Source organism: Erpetoichthys calabaricus, chromosome 4, assembly GCF_900747795.2.
Source record: "Erpetoichthys calabaricus chromosome 4, fErpCal1.3, whole genome shotgun sequence".
Classification (NCBI taxonomy): Eukaryota; Metazoa; Chordata; class Cladistia; order Polypteriformes; family Polypteridae; genus Erpetoichthys; species Erpetoichthys calabaricus.
The window spans coordinates 168,514,224-168,533,978 of record NC_041397.2 but is presented as its reverse complement, the minus strand read 5'-3'; the positions used below and the strand labels follow the sequence as shown (position 1 = coordinate 168,533,978).

Below are 19,755 nucleotides of genomic sequence, written 5' to 3'. Positions count from 1 at the left end.
CTTAATAAATCAACAGCATTTTTTAACGAATTCTTTTTTTCACATTATTTTAACTAGGGCTTATTTTCGGGGGAGGGCTTATATTACAAAAAGTTCCGAAAATCTTGATAGGGCTTATTTTCGGGGGATGTCTTATTTTCGGAAAAAGACGGTATATATATATATATACTAGCAAAATACCCGCGCTTCGCAGCGGAGAAGTAGTGTGTTAAAGAGGTTATGAAAAAGTAAAGGAAACATTTTAAAAATAACGTAACATGATTGTCAATGTAATTGTGTTGTCATTGTTATGAGTGTTGCTGTCATATATATATACATATACACATATACACACACATATACACACATATACAGATATATTATCTATAATAATAAAAGGCAAAGCCCTCACTGACTGACTGACTGACTCACTCATCACTAATTCTCCAACTTCCCGTGTAGGTGGAAGGCTGAAATTTGGCAGGCTCATTCCTTACAGCTTACTTACAAAAGTTAGGCAGGTTTCATTTCGAAATTCAAAGCGTAATGGTCATAACTGGAACATATTTTTTGTCCATACACTGTAATGGAGGAGGCGTAGTCACGTATCGCGTCATCACGCCTCCTACGTAATCACGTTAACTAAAAACAAGGAAGAGATTTACAGCACGAGTCACACGCGGGAACGAAGGTAAATGACGTTAATTTTTGACTGTCTTTTAATACTGTGTAAGCATACATATTAACACATGTGCAATTAAACGTGTGCATTTACGGGGTGATTTCTCAGGCTTAAAAGCTCACCTTTTATCAAACGCGGGAACAAAGGTAACTGACGTTGTTCACTGTCTTTTAATACTGTGTAACCATACATATTAACACATGTGCAATTAAACGTGTGCATTTACGGGCTGATTTCTCAGGCTTAAAAGCTCGCCTTTTACTAAAAAGGTAAATGCAAAACTATTTTCAATCAGTTTATTGAAACGCTCCCGTTAAGGATTGCAATAACATATTCGCAAGATAAAAGAACGAAGTAGGGGGAAATGGAGGAAGAGCCGCGAACAGCTAAGAGCAAAAAATTAATTAAACAATTGAGAACAGAGCGAGTTAAGCATACAAGCATGTTCATAAGGGAAAGAAAGCACGGTGTAAAACATAAGTTTAAATTAAGTTTATAGAAACGCTCCCGCTACGGATTGCAATAACATATTCGCGAGATAAAAGTTTAATGAGAACACACGAGGTATAAACGAACCACACGCCGTGGCGCAACGTTAGGGGCAACAGTTTCAACCATTCTATGATCTGCTTCTCGCAACTGAAAGACGGCACATGGCGGATGTTAGCCGACTTGCTGACCGCAACGTTAGGGGCTTCAAGTATGGCGCTCACGCCACATCTCAGTGCCAACACTTTGCAGACTGTACTTAAAAGACACGCCCTCCTCACTGGACAGTTAAAAACACCAATCAAACTAACGATGACATCAAGTATTACCCAATCAAAAGTAGGAAAGGAGGCATCTTCATAAAATGCGTGTGGGATGATTTGCATGAGACGCTGCTTTAAAAAAAAAATGATACAAAAAATACGGGATAAATCCCGTCCAGTATTGATTCAAAACGGGACGCGCAATTTCATTCTCAAACGCGGCACGATTCCGTATTTTAAAGGACGGGTGGCAACCCTACAGTGCCAGGTAACCACCCATACAATCACATTGTGATTCAGACTAGGAATGCAATGAATGTAATTACCCCGATCTACATACAAGGCGACAGTCTTGCAACATTCAAAGATGATGGTTTGGGATAAGTACACCATACAACATAAAAGAGCTTATGAAGCCTTGAACCGAAAAAAGCAAGATCTCAGAGATCGTAAAAAAAAAAAAAAGGAGGTAATGTCGTTTTACTCGCTGTAGATTTTAGTCAAACATTACCAGTTATTCCACGAGGGAGACCAGCAGATGAACTCAACGCGTGTTTAAAATCCATGCTTCTCCCACGGTCGGTTATATGTCGCGTGTTCTCGGGTAGGTACACCAAAAAATGTATACATTTAAGCATGTAATGGGCAAAGAAAAAATGAGGTACACCCGAAGGCACTGCAGTAGTACTTCATGTAACTTTACTTCTTAAATGTTAATGTTTTACTGTTTAATAATTTATACGCTTCTTATATGTTGTTCAAATTCTTTTATCAAAATACCACTGACAGCGCAATGCACGATAACATGGAGTGAATACACCATACGCATCCGCCCACGGCTGCCCTGCTGTGCGCAGATAGGAGTTGATTCTACAATAAAATAAAATAAAGATAAAAAGACTAAAACAATCATCACCCATAAAGCGGATAGTAGACGTGACGTACTATATGTGTACCACATTTCAAGTGTATAGGTGAAACGGTTTGCGAGCTATAGGTCATTTTAAATCCTGGACAGACACACAAATTGCCACGGTAGCAAATTACAGAAGAAGATTTTACTGTTTAATAATTTATATTTATATGAAATGTGCTTCTTATATATTACTTCATATTCTCATATGATAATGATGTTAATGTTTATATTGATTTCTGTGTTATTAAAACTGCATGTATGTGTGTATATGTATATGTATATATATATATATATACTAGCAAAATACCCGCGCTTCGCAGCGGAGAAGTAGTGTGTTAAAGAGGTTATGAAAAAAAAAGGAAACATTTTAAAAATAACGTAACATGATTGTCAATGAAAGCCCGTTTCACTCAGTAAGTCTTATGTGTGTGTTTATGTATGTGTGTATATATATGTAGATGTGTATATGTAGATATGTATATATATGTATATAAATGTTTATGTGTGTGTGTATATTATATATATAATATATATATATATATATATATATATATAAAAAACAGCAACAATTATAACAATGACAACACAATTACATTGACAATCATGTTACGTTATTTTTAAAATGTTTCCTTTTTTTTTCATAACCTCTTTAACACACTACTTCTCCGCTGCGAAGCGCGGGTATTTTGCTAGTATATACATATACACATATATTTTTTATATATAGATTTTTTATATATATATATATATATATATATATATATATATATATATATATATATACATATATACACATATATTTTTTATATATAGATTTTTTATATATATATATATATATATATATATATATATATATATATATATACACATACATACATACATACATACATACATACACACACATAGATGCACTTACAATAACATAGAAATCAATATAAACAACATTAACATCATTATCATATGAGAATATGAAGTAATATATAAGAAGCACATTTCATATAAATATAAATTATTAAACAGTAAAATCTTCTTCTATAATTTGCTACCGTGGCTTTTCGTTGGTCTGTCCAGGATTTTAAATCAGCTGTAGCTTGCAAACCTTTTCACCTATTGACTTGAAATCTGGTACACATATAATACGTCACGTCTGCTATCCGCTTTATGGGTGATGATTGTATTACTGTTTTTATGTTTATTTTATTTTAGAATCAACTCCTATCTGCGCACACCAGGGCGGCCGTGGGCAGATGCGTATGGTGTATTCACTCCATGTTATCGTGCATTGCGCTGTCACTGGTATTTTGATAAAAGAATTAGAACAATATATAAGAAGCGTATAAATTATTAAACAGTAAAACATTAACATTTAAGAAGTAAAGTTACATTGAGTACTACTGCAGTGCCTTCGGGTATACCTCATTTTTTGTTTGCCCATTACATGCTTAAATGTATACATTTTTTGGTGTACCTACCCGAGAACACGCGACATATAACCGATCGTGGGAGAAGCATGGATTTTAAACACGCGTTGAGTTCATCTGCTGGTCTCCCTCATGGAATAACTGGTAATGTTTGAGTAAAATGTACAGCGAGTAAAACGACATTACCTCTTTTTTTTTTTTACGATCTCTGAGATCTTGCTTTTTTCGGCTCAAGGCTTCATAAGCTCTTTTATGTGCCATGGTGTACTTAATAAGTACTCATCTTTGAATGTTGCAAGACTTTCGCCTTGTATGTAGATCGGGGAAATTACATTCATTGCATTCCTAGTCTGAATCACAATCTGATTGTATGGGTGCTTACCTGGCACTGTAGGGTTGCCACCCGTCCTTTAAAATACGGAATCGTGCCGCGTTTGAGAATGAAATTGCGAGTCCCGTTTTGAATCAATACTGGACGGGATTTATCCCGTATTTTTTTTATCATTTTTTTTTTAAAGCAGCGTGTCATGCAAATCATCCCACACGCATTTTATGAAGATGCCTCCTTTCCTACTTTTGATTGGGTAATACTTGATGTCATCGTTAGTTTGATTGGTCTTTTTAACTGTCCAGTGAGGAGGGCGTGTCTTTTAAGTAGAGTCTGGAAAGTGTTGGCACTGAGATGTGGCGTGAGCGCCATAGTTGAAGCCCCTAACGTTGCGGTCAGCAAGTCGGCTAACATCCGCCATGTGCCGTCTTTCAGTTGCGAGAAGCAGATCATAGAATGGTTGAAACTGTTGCCCCTAACGTTGCGCCACGGCGTGTGGTTCGTTTATACCTCGTGTCTTCTCATTAAACTTTTATCTCGCGAATATGTTATTGCAATCCGCAGCGGGAGCGTTTCTATAAACTTAATTTAAAGTTACGTTTTACACCGTGCTTTGTTTCCCTTATGAACATGCTTGTATGCTTCACTCGCTCCGTTCTCAATTGTTTAATTAATTTTTTGCTCTTTGCTGTTTCCGGCTCTTCCTCCATTTCCCTCTACTTCGTTCTTTTATCTCGCGAATATGTTATTGCAATCCTTAACGGGAGCGTTTCAATAAACTGATTGAAAATAGTTTTGCATTTACCTTTTTAGTAAAAGGCGAGCTTTTAAGCCTGAGAAATCACCCCGTAAATGCACACGTTTAATTGCACATGTGTTAATATGTATGGTTACACAGTATTAAAAGACAGTGAACAACGTCAGTTACCTTTGTTCCCGCGTTTGATAAAAGGTGAGCTTTTAAGCCTGAGAAATCACCCCGTAAATGCACACGTTTAATTGCACATGTGTTAATATGTATGCTTACACAGTATTAAAAGACAGTCAAAAATTAACGTCATTTACCTTCGTTCCCGCGTGTCTCTCGTGCTGTAAATCTCTTCCTTGTTTTTAGTTCACGTGATTACGTAGGAGGCGTGATGACGCGATACGTGACTCCGCCTCCTCCATTACAGTGTATGGACAAAAAATATGTTCCAGTTATGACCATTACGCTTTGAATTTCGAAATGAAACCTGCCTAACTTTTGTAAGTAAGCTGTAAGGAATGGGCCTGCCAAATTTCAGCCTTCCACCTACACGGGAAGTTGGAGAATTAGTGATGAGTCAGTCAGTCAGTGAGTGAGTGAGTGAGTCAGTCAGTCAGTGAGGACTTTGCCTTTTATTATTATAGATATACATATATATATATATATATATCTACATATATATATCTATATATATATATATATATATATATATCTCTATATATATATCTATATCTATATATATATCTCTATATATATATATATATCTATATATATATATATATATATATATAGCCAAATCCGCGTGCTTCGCAGCGGCGAAGTACTGCTTTTAAATTTTTATTAAGAAGAAAAGAAAACCTTTTTAAATTGAGGGAAAATATTCCAATAACAATTTGTTAAGGATCTTTTTTTTTGTGAAGCTGCCTTTACACAGCCTCTCCGCTGTTTATAAACGAACACCATATAAGGCTGTCCTTTATCCTTGCTTAGCGGTTCTGTATTGTTTTATTGTTCGTTTATTACGATTGTTATAGTTATTGTGTAGCTATTTGAGACTCACTTTTCTGTTCAGGTACCCATTTCCTTTATGTAATCCGCGGATTCTCTGCTATTTTTTGTTCGTTTATTACGATTATAGTTATTTATTGATTCCATTCTTTAGCTGACTGCCTGCTCATATAAGGCACTCTGCTGTTTTTTTGTGAAGCAGCCTTTACACAGCTTCTCCGCTGTTTTATAAACGAACGCCATATAAGGTCATCCTTTTTCCTTGCTTCGCCAAGGAAGCAGCCTTTTTATTTAATCCACGGGTTGTCCGCTGTTTTATTGTTCGTTTATTACGATTGTTATAGTTCTCTTTGTATACCACGTTGTCAGTTCAGCACTCCGGTTGTAATATGACCAAGCCATGCATGCTTACTGTTGAGAATGCAACGTATAGTTGTACAGGAGAAAAGCAATCTTGCCTCAAATCAATGGCAACCTTTTGTAGGTCTATGAACTTAATTTAAACTTTAGGTGTACACGGTGCTTTGTTTCCGAAGTATCTGCACTCATGAAAATGTCTGTATGCGTCAGTCTCTTCATATTCTTTTCCTACATTATACATTGTGTAATGTGTTTTTTGAACAGGTTTGATTCATCGAGGTGATCACTCGTGCTGAGTTCAGTCAGTTCACGTGAGCCGCTCTCGTGTGATGTTGCGATGTCCACGGCTTTATTTAATGTTAGCTAAGACCCGGCACTTAAAAGTTTCTCACTACAGCAATTTTAACTCCGTTACAAAGTGATCCAAAGTCTCGTTTATACCTCGTGTCTTCTCATTAAACTGGTATGTCGCGAATATGGTATTGCAAACGGCAGCGGGAGTGTTTCTATAAACTTAATTTAAACTTACGGTTTACACCGTGCTTTGTTTCCGCAGTAGCTGCACTTATGAATATGCTTGTATGCGTCACTCGCTCGCTTCTTATTGTTTCGCTGTCTTCTCAATTGTGTAATGAATGTTTTCTTCAGCGCTCTTTGGGGCTCTTCCTTGTTTTCTACGTACTGCGTTCACAGTCAGTTCACATGATTACGTGGGAGGCGTGATGACGCAATACGCAACTCCGCCTCCCAGGGCCATCGAGCTGCAGTCTATTACAGTATATGGACAAAAAAGAGGTTCCAGTTATGACCGTTACGCGTAGAATTTCGAAATGAAGTTCTTTTGTAAGTAAGCTGTAAGGAATGAGCCTGCCAAATTTCAGCCTTCCACCTACACGGGAAGTTGGACAATTAGTGATGAGTGAGTGAGTGAATATATATATATATATATATATATATATGTGTGTATCTAGACGGGTATGTTTTGTTTGATTTATAATATATATTCTTTTTGTTTGGCTAAATAATTGTTGGGGTGATTATTTCTTTTTATTTTGTATAAATTCATAAAAGACAACTCCATCTGGGGACATCAAATTGGGGCTCAGGTTCTGTCGGGTTTTGTACCTAATAGAATTTAATTTTCCTAAGAGTAGGAGTTTTTTGTATGTTCCGGGCTCCTTATTCAATTTAAGAGGAACTCGCTACACTTCCATTACACTACTTATGCTGTCAGTTGGTTTTTCGCCCAGTATGTTTTTTTGGTTACCTTGATGAAATATCTGGGCATCAATATTCCTGTTTTTCTACAAGACATTGTTTCATGCAGTTATCACCTTTAGAGTGTTCAGTAATCCCTTGCTCATGGTCTTTTCTTCCATTGTCATTCTGTTCCTGATTGGCTATTATCTAAATGAGCATAGTCCTGCATTTTTAATTTTGTTAGTGTGATACTACCTTTCGACAAGTATGGAGCTGGTTAAATTCTCCAACTAACCTACCAACAAAGCTTAACAAGTGATTCCTTAGGTGGTGTACTATAAAGGTGGCATTATAATGAAGTTAATTTGCCAGGTCACTGACAGAGAAGTCATGACAGAACACTTTGTTGAAGGATAGGTAGATGTGCTAAGTGTGCTGTCAAGACAGACAAGACAAAAATTGGGTATGTCCCTATTATAAATAAATAGTTAAAATATGACCATATGAAGTGCACTCACTAAAATAGGGCATTTGGGAAGTCAATGTGGTCATGAAGAGGCCTATAGCACCGAATTACTAGGAGAAACTTTGGATCTAATAAATTACTGGAAATTATGATGCAATGAAAAAGAGTGCAGGAACAAAGAAAAGTCTCACATCAAATTCCAACCACAGTTTGACAAAAGTCTTAGAATAAAAGCAAAAGAATAGCCTATGGGTCTGATGTTAAGGAAATTGGCACTTCTAACCTCAAGACTAAGTGCTATCTTTGGCACAAGCTTAACATCAAACATGACTGTAAGAATGCTATCCCTGATTAGGGGGAATCAGTTCCAGTAAAATGTATGAATTAGGAAAGCAAATTACAAACAACTAAATAAACAAATGAAACAAAAATAAATTAAAGGCACATATAAATGGCTTAAAAACAAAATCAAAGGCTAGACTGGAACCAGTTGAGGATATGCTGCAAGAATTTAAAATTACTGTTCTTCAATATTCCTTGTTCCAAGAAGAGTGGTAGGGAACCTTGACCTTGCCCAAATCATGCATGTATGAAACATTTAAAATCCAGAAATATTGAAATGCTAACTCCTATTGTTGTATTATTTGAAACAGAATAAAATGTGAGCGTACACTTACTTTCTTTCAGAAATGATGAAAGACTGTGACTAAGATCATTGCTTGGAAAGAAGCAGGAATCTGTAAAGGATATAAAAATGGTTAAACTTCAGTAGATAACCTAAGCAAATAAAATATCAATTGTGCCTAAAATCATTTTGGATAATTTAACTAAAATTGATTCAAAATGATTAATATCACTTTATCACTTATCAGTTAGGTAAAACTTATCAGTTTAAAATGAATGCAATCCATGTTATCTGCCATTTCGCAGACACCACCAACCCCACATTTTCTCCTGCACCAATAGCAGGATTTTTCCAAGAATATATTTTCTTTGGCTTTTAGGGAATTTAATGCTAATTTGATATTTTAAGTAAATAAATATGTAGTTTTAAGTTCTGCTGAGGAAAACTGTGTGTTCTTTCTTTATAAAAGTGCCTAGAATTTATTTAGTTCCTTACTATTGCAATACAGTGTCTTTACAATCAGATTCTGAGTCTTATTTTTCAATTACAATGTGGTGCACAATTTGAGCCAATCCTGGCAACATTGGGCACAAAGCTGGAATCATCTCTGGGTGCATTCACATACACACACGTATAAACTCTCTCACATTGTGCCATTTCTAAAGCATCAGTTTGCCTAACAAACATGTAGGTTGTGTTTGGTAATTGAGGTACCTGAATAAAAACACAAATGGGCAATGACAAGATCAGGAACAAAGTCCAGGTCCTGAGAGCAGGTATGTGGCAATACTAGGAACTGTGCACTGCCCAATACTGATTGAATCGACAGTATTACCTTTTCCATTGCTATCATTATTATTATTATTATTACTATTACTGCATATTGACAGAAGCAGTTAACCTGCCTTACAAGATCAGTAATACCTTTCAGATGTTTTTACACTTGCAACATAGACACGACAAGGTACTTGCTCAGGATCGCACAGTGAGCCCATGGTGGAAGCTGAACACGCAGAGCTGTGTTTTGAAGCCTAATGTCCAAGCCTCTAGGCCACATTGTCTGCTTTGTTGTCTTTGTAAGTGCCAGCATAAGCTGGCTTCCATAGTTTTTTAAAAAACATGAGGAAAACTGACCTGAGGATTGTGCTGGGAAACAGATGCAGAGGCAAGGGGATAAGGGGAAACGTGTACATCATAAGGAGGCAGAATTTGGTGATTTACACATATAGCTCCCTGAACACTACATCTGTTTTTTTAGGCTTAACCAGCAGAGAGTTAAAAATTAGGAAATTAATATGTACCCACTAAAAGAATTTAAGTACCCATCTAAATTACTGAGTTCAGGTGTTTCAGCAACTCCCTTTTTTAACAGGTGCATAAAATCAAGAACAGAGCCATGCAATCTCCATTGACAGACACTGGCAGTAGAATGGGTCATACTGAAAAGCTCAATGACTTTAAATGGGGCATTGTCATAGGAAGCCACTTTTGCCAAAAATCAGTAAGTGAAATGTCTGCTCTGGTACAAAATGGTGGACCACGTCACCTCACAGAGTAGCGTCGCTATGTACTGAAGTGCATAGTGCATATAAATAATAATAAAAAAACCTATCCTGTGTTGCATCACTCTCAATAGAGTTCCTAACTATCAGAAAATGGATTTCCATTGCCAAGCAGCTACACACAAGCCTAAGATCACTGTGTGCAATGCCATGTGTCTGGTGGAGTGGTATAAAGCACACCACCATTGTACACTGGAGCAGTGGAAACAAGTTCTCTGGAGTGATGAATCACACTTCACTATCTGGCAGTCTAATGGATGAATCTGGGTTTGGCAGATACCAGGAGATCTCTACCTTCCAGATTGAACAGTGCCTATTGTAAGTTTGGTGCAGGAGGGGTAATGAATGGTCTCTGTCTGGTTTTCAGGGTTTGAGCTAGGCTCCTTCCAGTGAAAGTTACTGTTAATATTACAGCATACAAATCATACAGACACATTTTACACAATTGTGCACTTTTAACTTTGTGTCGACCATTTGGGAAAAGCCATATTCTGGTAAGACTGTGCCCCATGCACAAAACCAGGTCCATAAAGGCATGGCTTGAGAGGTTTGTTGTGGAGAAACTCAAGTAGTCTTGTACAGAGCTTTGACCTGAGCCCTACTGAACACCGTTGGAATGACATGGAGTGCTAATGGGGAGCCGGGTCTTCTTACGCAACATCAGTACCTGACATCAGAAATGCTCTTTAGGTTGATCAGGCACAAAATCCGACAGACACTTCAAAATCTTGTGGAAAGCCTTCCCAGAAGAGTGGGGGTTGATGTAGCCATAAAGGAGGGGTGGATTTTGGGCTGCAATTCTATTAATGCTCATGAGTTTGCAATTAGATGTTCAATAAGCTCATATAGATGGGATTGTCAGGCGTCTACAGACTTTTATCCATAACTCAAGTCTGAAAACAACATTAGCTAAATTCTCTTTCCACTTCTTCAGCCTTTTTTTTTTAACAAAACTGTAGTTTTCAACCCTTTCACTTTAAATGCAGATCATTTTTCCACAGAGATCTGTACAATTTTGACCAAAAAAGCGGCCATATTATCTGAAGCGGAACCATTTCATATGGATTTACAAATACTCAGAATGAAACCATGATTTATATTATTTTTTTCAGTCAAGAATTATTAATAATCAATAGTGAAGACTGACCTTTGGCTATACTCAAGGAGAAATACTGATTTAGTCCCAAAATTGCCTCCATAATGCCAGTACTTGCTTTGTGAGGTGAAAACTGTATTGTATCAGTGTAAATGATTTGTTTTTCAACAGACACCTTTTATTGTCTTTATTTCTGTTTCAGCCCTGGTCTTCTTATGTAACTGTGTGCTGCTAGACAACTTCAGCCTTAAAGTCTAATCCCTTTAGCCAGCTGGTATGCCTCACAAACCTTGTGATTGTCTTCTTAAATTCACCTATATTTCAACCTATATATAACTTAGAATTTTATTTTTTATCATTTATATTCACAAGCTTGACTTAACATATCCATCTTTCCATTAATCTTCCTAACCCTATCTACTGTAGAGTAAGGTCATGGGGCAGCTGGAGCCTATCCCAACAATCTAGGAGGTAAGACAGGGACAATCCCTGGACAGGGATAATATCCAGATGATAAAAACAATTATTTGTTACAGTTCTTCCAAATCTAACACCACAGCAATTGTAACAGTCTAATGACAGCTGTAAGACAAAAGAGTAGCACTGATTTCTAAGACCTGGAAGACTGAGCTCCTCCATTTCAATAACAGATCGTTTGCCTGTGTAGTGCGCTTCTATGACTTTCTGCAAATCAGCAGGACAGCCTGGTTGGGGAGATGAAGCTGCCAGAACGTCGGTGATCTTCTTCTTCTAAAAAAAAATATGAAAAAAGGAAAACAATAACAGTGAGAAAAATACAATAAGGACATTAAATCAGTTAACATAACACCAAGAATTATTGTCTGTAAACCAAATGCATTTCCGAGCACAGTCAATGCTACCAGACAGAAGTTTTTCCTGTAATTGTGAAAAAAATCAGACGGTGCAAGACAGGAGGAAGCAGGCAGACAGGAATGGAGCCCCAGGAAGGAGCGTGTGGCTGATGCTTAGGAGGGGACTGAGGGATCGCTCCTATTGAGCAACTACGGAGCTGGAGCAACTGTTATGCTCAGAGTGTGCTCTCGCTGGGAGAGGCCAGGTATCGGCAGCAGTGGGAGCGGAGCAGGGCTTGGCAGTGGAATGCCATGGAATTGGATGTGGGGACACAGAGTGGAATAAAAGGTTGCCTCTGCCTACTGGTGGATTTCTCCTTGTCTGCAAGGTCTGGGAAGGGCATATCGAGGAGACGTCAGTTTTAAAAGGAAGGCATCAGGGATCTGAATTATAAATGACAGTTTCCTGCCTGTGTTTTTAACCTCACTTTTAATGGATTTATTTATTGGGATTTTTTAACCTCCATAGACACTCATTTTTATAGGATTATTTTTTTATTCATTGAACATTTTTGCACTGCACTTTTGAACAATGTTGTTTTTGATGTATTGTTTTAATGAAAGCACCTTATCACTTTTGCAACAACCCCTTGATATGTTTGTGTGTTGTATCCTCATCTACTGGCTCATCCGTTAGTTACGTCACTGATGGTGGCGGGTTCAAATGGCTCACCAGAAGAACCCAGTACCATGGGGCTGACCTGCACCATCACAAGAGGAACTACTATAGGGGCTGGTAAGACTGCTGTTATTTTAGTTACATAATGGAATCCCAGTGCTGTGCCACCATACAACCCAGGCACTATAACAACTGTAAAATTAAACAAATGATCTAGATCCATCAGTTCTTCTATACACTGTCAATATGAAGAATGCATTTAAATTGGAGAGACACTGAATTCAACTAGCAGATGAAGACTTTTAAAGTAAAACAGGCAACCACTTTGGATAACTTTTAAAGGAATATAGTTATACTTGTTTTTCAAAAAAATATGGTTTATATTGTAATGTACTAAATATTTCAGGTATAATGTATACTGTTTATGGTATTTGACTTTGAGTAAGTGAAAGGTATTTATGAATAAGACCTGGGAAATACTGTAAAGTACATTTGATATGTGTTATAATTAATTTGCCACTAATAATTGGTCTGCAACATAAATCATACAAGCATTACAAAAATCAGCACCTTCCTCCTCCTTTTTGGTTTTTCCAGAACCTTTTGACTATCATGATCTCCAATTATTTCATCAAGAGACTCTGTAAGCTAAAACAGAAAAAAGAAATCCATCAGGGGAAGAAAAAACGTTCTGTAGACATTGTAGAAAAATAAACCTATATTTTACATAACAATAACATAATTATACTCTAACCACTCTGGTTCTGGAAGCTACAGTATAATAACTCTTGAAAATATGAGAGGTTACATCAGGATATAAGCTGCCAAAAGGAATTATGGTTTCATGCTTCACTCTTGTACAGAAACAGTTACAAAAAGAAACAAATAATAGTCTAATTGAACACTTCACACTCATTATGTTTAAATATAACAGAAAACATTTGATGATGCAGCTAAGCAGTAAAGTGTCTGGGCTGGAAACCATAATCTTGTGAGTTCAACACTGACACACACACTACAGATCAGAGCAACCTACTCAAGGTATTCCCCGTAACTCTAATTATTTAAAACTGACACCAATACGCCAGGTCTTAAGAGGCATTCTTTAATACTTTGCAAAATGTAAAACTCTTCTTTTAAGAAGACCAAACACAAACTCGTTTCCAAATTAATATTGACATAAAATCCTTCTGCACTTGTGCAAAACAATCCTACTTCTCAAATCTTTTGGGAGACTTACAAAGACAGAGAAGGAGAAATCCATTTATAGTTATGAACAGTAAGGACATAAAGAGACTAAGCATCCCAAAAGACTGCAGTTAGGACCTCATTACATTTCAGTGCTTCTAGTCCCAAAGGTTGTGGACATTGAAATAAGGAATAAAATTCTACTTAAAAGACCAGATGCAATAGAAACTCACAACCTTGGTGGCATGAAAGAGTCTGTTTGAAGCCATATAAGACATGCAGAGATGGTCGTTGGGGGAAGCTGGGTTATGTTATTCTATTTACACTTTTGCTTTTAAATTTTGCCTAAAACTATTGTATATTGTATTGAAGCATGTCTTATATACATCAAGTTAACTGTGCCTGCTTTTCTTAATAACAGACCCTTTTTTGCTGAATAAAAAAGAAAAACATTATTGCAATTTTCTCAGATTTTTTTCACAATTAAATTATGTTTTCAATAAAACTAGATTTCTCTGAGCCTTATGGCCAAGGGATTGATCCTTTAGTGAAAACCATTTTCCCTTAGGTTTTCCATGAACAGCATGTATTGCTTGTCACTCAGTCAATGTGTCATCCAAGATATATAGTGGATAATGGGCCATAACCCTGTACTTGTTGAATTGCCCTGGGCCCTACAGCTTTTCAAGGACAGGTCTGCTTCTTGATATAGTAAAAGCAGGATCCCCCTTTGGTATGAATGTATTTGCATCACTTTGTTTAAACTGAAATCAAATATTATGAAAGCAACTCAAGTACCTGCTTTTTCTTCTTCTTCTTTGTCTTAACTGACTTTGATGCAGGCACTTTTCTCTTCCTGATATCTTTTTCTTCTGTGTTTGTTTTCTGATCTTTATTACACTCTGAAGATTCTAAGTAAGGAAACAAAAGAACAAATGAAAGTGACTACTTTAGCAGCCAGAACTAAAAGTGGAGTAAGAAGGAGGTGTGACAGTCTACACCATTTTATCTAACAGAAAAGTGCCACTTGTAGCCACAGCAGCATTTTTCATTCTCTTTTATAGATTAGCATAGCATTCAAACATAACATTCTCAAACCAGCACCAAGCATGAAACAGGAGACAACCTTGTGTAAGTTATCTGAAACAAATTAAACAAAATGAGCAAATTTCATTGTTCTTATTATAATTAACCAATATGCCCTCAATAGGTGTACATATTTACAAATTTGCACTAGTGTACAGGAAGGTGCTAGATACACATGGATAAATATAAATATAAAAATACATTTTCAAAGCTGCTAAATCCAATGCATGATCACAGTAAAACAGAGCTTATCCCAGTAGCACTAGGTACATGGCAGGAAACAGCTTCACACAGGACACCAGTCCTTTACAGGGCCATACTTGCAATCATGCTGGAACCAGGATAGGTACGCCAGTTAATCTAACCTGTGGATTTTTGGCAATGTGGGAGGGTAACTCACATGGGCAGAACATGTAAATTCCACAACACTTACGTACTGATACTGGTGTTATTATGGAGATATTTAATGAATACCTACAGTAAGACCACAGAGAGTGGACAGCAAAGGCAAGTGATAAACCTAGTTAAACTACTCATGAATATGGCAATTTTCTTGTTTATTGTGTAATCAAATCATGCTGATAACCATACAATATACAGATTTGTACTACATATTCTCCTCTTTAGATATGATAAAATTAAAAACAGTTGCCACTCACATTGGGATTGTCTCAATTCACTCAAATACATACACTAGAATATCCTGAGCAAAAGCTGAGTCAGCCCGTTAGGAGCAGTCACATTGCTGAAATGCTGTGGGTGACGTAGATAGACAAGCAAAGCTAGAAAACTGTTATCTATCTTTAAACCTGAAGACACATACCATCCCCAGAAAGCCTCATGGGGAATATATCCTTAATGACAGATAAGAAAAAATACATCACATCTGGAATTTAAAATCATAGCTGTTGTAATGATGATGAAAATTATGAACATGACTGGACTAGGATGGTGGAGGAATAAAACATTAGTTACTATTTTTATTATTTTTTAAAAACAGTTGTTGCTGGATAACTAGTTAAGTGGTTTAAGGAGTGGTGTGGTACACAAGGTTGTAGGTGCAAATCCCCCCCATTGGCCTTTATGTGAACCAGAATGAGTCAATATATTTCTTCTAAAGTTCCCATAAAGGACACATTTTTGCCTTGACACATGCTGCTGTATAAGAAAGACTGAATCGTTTATCTTTCTCGCAAAAATATACTTTTAACACTTAAAGGCAAACCTAATGAAGGAAAACATAGAAACTTTGTGTTTAATGCAAGAAAAAGATCATTACACACTGTATAATGTCAAAGATGTCCTAATCTGTTTCGTCTTGGTTTAAAATTGGGGGGAATTTCAACCTTGCAGTTTCCTGCTTTTGATTGAGATATTTCACAGACTAGTATACAGTGGTGTGAAAAACTATTTGCCCCCTTCCTGATTTCTTATTCTTTTGCATGTTTGTCACACAAAATGTTTCTGATCATCAAACACATTTAACCATTAGTCAAATATAACACAAGTAAACACAAAATGCAGTTTGTAAATGGTGGTTTTTATTATTTAGGGAGAAAAAAAAATCCAAACCTACATGGCCCTGTGTGAAAAAGTAATTGCCCCCTGAACCTAATAACTGGTTGGGCCACCCTTAGCAGCAATAACTGCAATCAAGCGTTTGCGATAACTTGCAATGAGTCTATTACAGCGCTCTGGAGGAATTTTGGCCCACTCATCTTTGCAAAATTGTTGTAATTCAGGGTTTTCTAGCATGAACCGCCTTTTTAAGGTCATGCCATAGCATCTCAATTGGATTCAGGTCAGGACTTTGACTAGGCCACTCCAAAGTCTTCATTTTGTTTTTCTTCAGCCATTCAGAGGTGGATTTGCTGGTGTGTTTTGGGTCATTGTCCTGTTGCAGCACCCAAGATCGCTTCAGCTTGAGTTGACGAACAGATGGCCGGACATTCTCCTTCAGGATTTTTTGGTAGACAGTAGAATTCATGGTTCCATCTATCACAGCAAGCCTTCCAGGTCCTGAAGCAGCAAAACAACCCCAGACCATCACACTACCACCACCATATTTTACTGTTGGTATGATGTTCTTTTTCTGAAATGCTGTGTTCCTTTTACGCCAGATGTAACGGGACATTTGCCTTCCAAAAAGTTCAACTTTTGACTCATCAGTCCACAAGGTATTTTCCCAAAAGTCTTGGCAATCATTGAGATGTTTCTTAGCAAAATTGAGACGAGCCCTAATGTTCTTTTTGCTTAACAGTGGTTTGCGTCTTGGACATCTGCCATGCAGGCCGTTTTTGCCCAGTCTCTTTCTTATGGTGGAGTCGTGAACACTGACCTTAATTGAGGCAAGTGAGGCCTGCAGTTCTTTAGACGTTGTCCTGGGGTCTTTTGTGACCTCTCGGATGAGTCGTCTCTGCGCTCTTGGGGTAATTTTGGTCGGCCGGCCACTCCTGGGAAGGTTCACCACTGTTCCATGTTTTTGCCATTTGTGGATAATGGCTCTCACTGTGGTTCGCTGGAGTCCCAAAGCTTTAGAAATGGCTTTATAACCTTTACAGACTGATAGATCTCAATTACTTCTGTCCTCATTTGTTCCTGAATTTCTTTGGATCTTGGCATGATGTCTAGCTTTTGAGGTGCTTTTGGTCTACTTCTCTGTGTCAGGCAGCTCCTATTTAAGTGATTTCTTGATTGAAACAGGTGTGGCAGTAATCAGGCCTGGGGGGTGGCTACGGAAATTGAACTCAGGTGTGATACACCACAGTTAGGTTATTTTTTAACAAGGGGGCAATTACTTTTTCACACAGGGCCATGTAGGTTTGGATTTTTTTTCTCCCTAAATAATAAACACCATCATTTAAAAACTGCATTTTGTGTTTACTTGTGTTATATTTGACTAATGGTTAAATGTGTTTGATGATCAGAAACATTTTGTGTGACAAACATGCAAAAGAATAAGAAATCAGGAAGGGGGCAAATAGTTTTTCACACCACTGTACCTTCTATTTCATGTAGGCTTTTGATGAACTCTCTTAAGAGTTTCTAGAGTTGGTTTCCCAATTGGCTTGAATGGAGAGCAACTCAGGCCTCTAATTCAGGCAAGATGACTACCTCGACAGCTTTCATATTGTACTCTTTTTAGTTAGCCAATAAAGGGTGTCATTTTGCTTGACTTTTCATTACATCCATAATGGCTAACACAGTACAACACCCTAGTACTGTGAAACAATGAGAATGATGTACCATAAATCTAAAAAAGTATGTAGGAAAAGTGGCTGAGAAGATGAGATGAAAAAATGCAGTTTATGAATTGTGGCCACTGGCCAGTAAAGGTTTGTATGTTTTATTGCTCTTCTAATATTATAAAAAATAAACAATAAACGCTTTCCAAATGTTCTAATTTATATTATTTTTTTCTAGCAGTCTAAACTGTAATAAAAAGTTCTCATTGCTCTTTCTTATTTCTTATGCTGTAACTTTGGTATGCAGCCTCTGTCGTTTTTTCCAATAAACAAGTAATAGATCCTTATACTGTCATGCAAGACATATATTTTTTTGTTTGAGCTAGCCCTCTCATTTTTATGTGTAAAGCAAACCAGAGTAGAGATCCGTCCTAGCTACTCTGTACATGCAGTGAACTCCTCGATGTCTTCAGGCATCTCCAGTTTCATACTATACCCCATCTGTTGGAGGCTTGTTCTAATTTGAGATGTTTTGCCCGCCTTCGAATTACTAATCCAGGTGCAGGTGCTGCAGTTCCATGAAGCAGCGCTCAGCCAGGAATAGACAGAAGCACTGTAACCTTGATGAGTGATGGGCAGGAGGAAATGTCCAAGCCTGCATATTTAAATAACACACGCTGCGAGGTCTCATCCAAGGTTAACTCTATGATGCCAGAGATTAGTTTTAAGTTACCATTTAACTACAATTCAGTATGTTTGGAATTAGTCACAAGCTAAAATCTATCACTCCAAAGACTTCTTAATTTAATTAAATGCGAGAACAAAACTGTGACAATACGTACTGCTGAAGCTATGCTGTTGGTCTTGTCTGCAGCTCTGGGAGGTCTGTTCTTTAAACATTACACTCTTTAACACATTTGAGCAAACACAAACCACAATACCAGGACTGCCCTTTAAAGCTTTATCTTCTTTTATGGCTTAAAAAATATGGAAAAATTAAAAAATCATGTAACCTATCACTTGAACTACCTCATTAACTGTTACCGGCTTAATTTAATTTCTTGTGGTCTTGTTCACTTGCAGATGTAGCAACTCAAACAACCAAAAAATTTGAAAGGCACTGTCCTGCTCTCTAACTGCATAAAGTTTTATTTGATCAACTACAATGATAGCACAGGTTTATTGTACAAAAAAGTTTTTAAACTTTACACACAGCTAATTCATTGAGTTAGTAGATTACAGGCAAAAGACAAGTGGCAGTCACATCGAGAGTGCCAATGTTGCTGGCACTGAGTAACAGACAGTCACACCCTTACAAAAATTAGAGTTATTATCTTAAAAACAAAACAGCATGAACTTTTAAAGGCACACACAAAATTAATTTATATTTCTGTTAGGGACAGGAAGGCTAACTTCACACATTTACATTTTAAACTAGAACTGGGCCTACTTCCTTCATTTAAAATCAGCACATTTATGATAATTAAACAAAAATCTTTGATTTTTGTGTTATCAGCATTAAGCCCTCTGAGAACTACCTGCAGAGATGTAATCAAATCTATACAGCTACATTTTTTTTTACCAAGGTATCAAATTCATGTTACCTTCAACATTTATAGTGACTGTATAAATTATGTTTATCTTCCAAAAAATCACTGTGCT

General features: G+C 37.0%; 1 protein-coding gene across 4 annotated transcripts in view; it reads right to left on the bottom strand.

The window, feature by feature from the left end:
• Window positions 1–19,755, bottom strand: part of cmss1 (cms1 ribosomal small subunit homolog) — a 398,519-nt gene that overhangs the window by 36,184 nt on the left and 342,580 nt on the right. For all 4 annotated transcript variants that reach the window (XM_028799909.2, XM_051926084.1, XM_051926083.1 and 1 more), the window contains exons 2-5: window positions 14,621–14,733; window positions 13,205–13,282; window positions 11,761–11,893; window positions 8,538–8,597 (exon numbers count right to left, since the gene is read on the bottom strand). In XM_028799909.2, coding sequence (XP_028655742.1) covers window positions 8,538–8,597; window positions 11,761–11,893; window positions 13,205–13,282; window positions 14,621–14,733 — 384 coding nt within the window. The remainder of the gene's footprint in view (window positions 1–8,537; window positions 8,598–11,760; window positions 11,894–13,204; window positions 13,283–14,620; window positions 14,734–19,755) is intronic.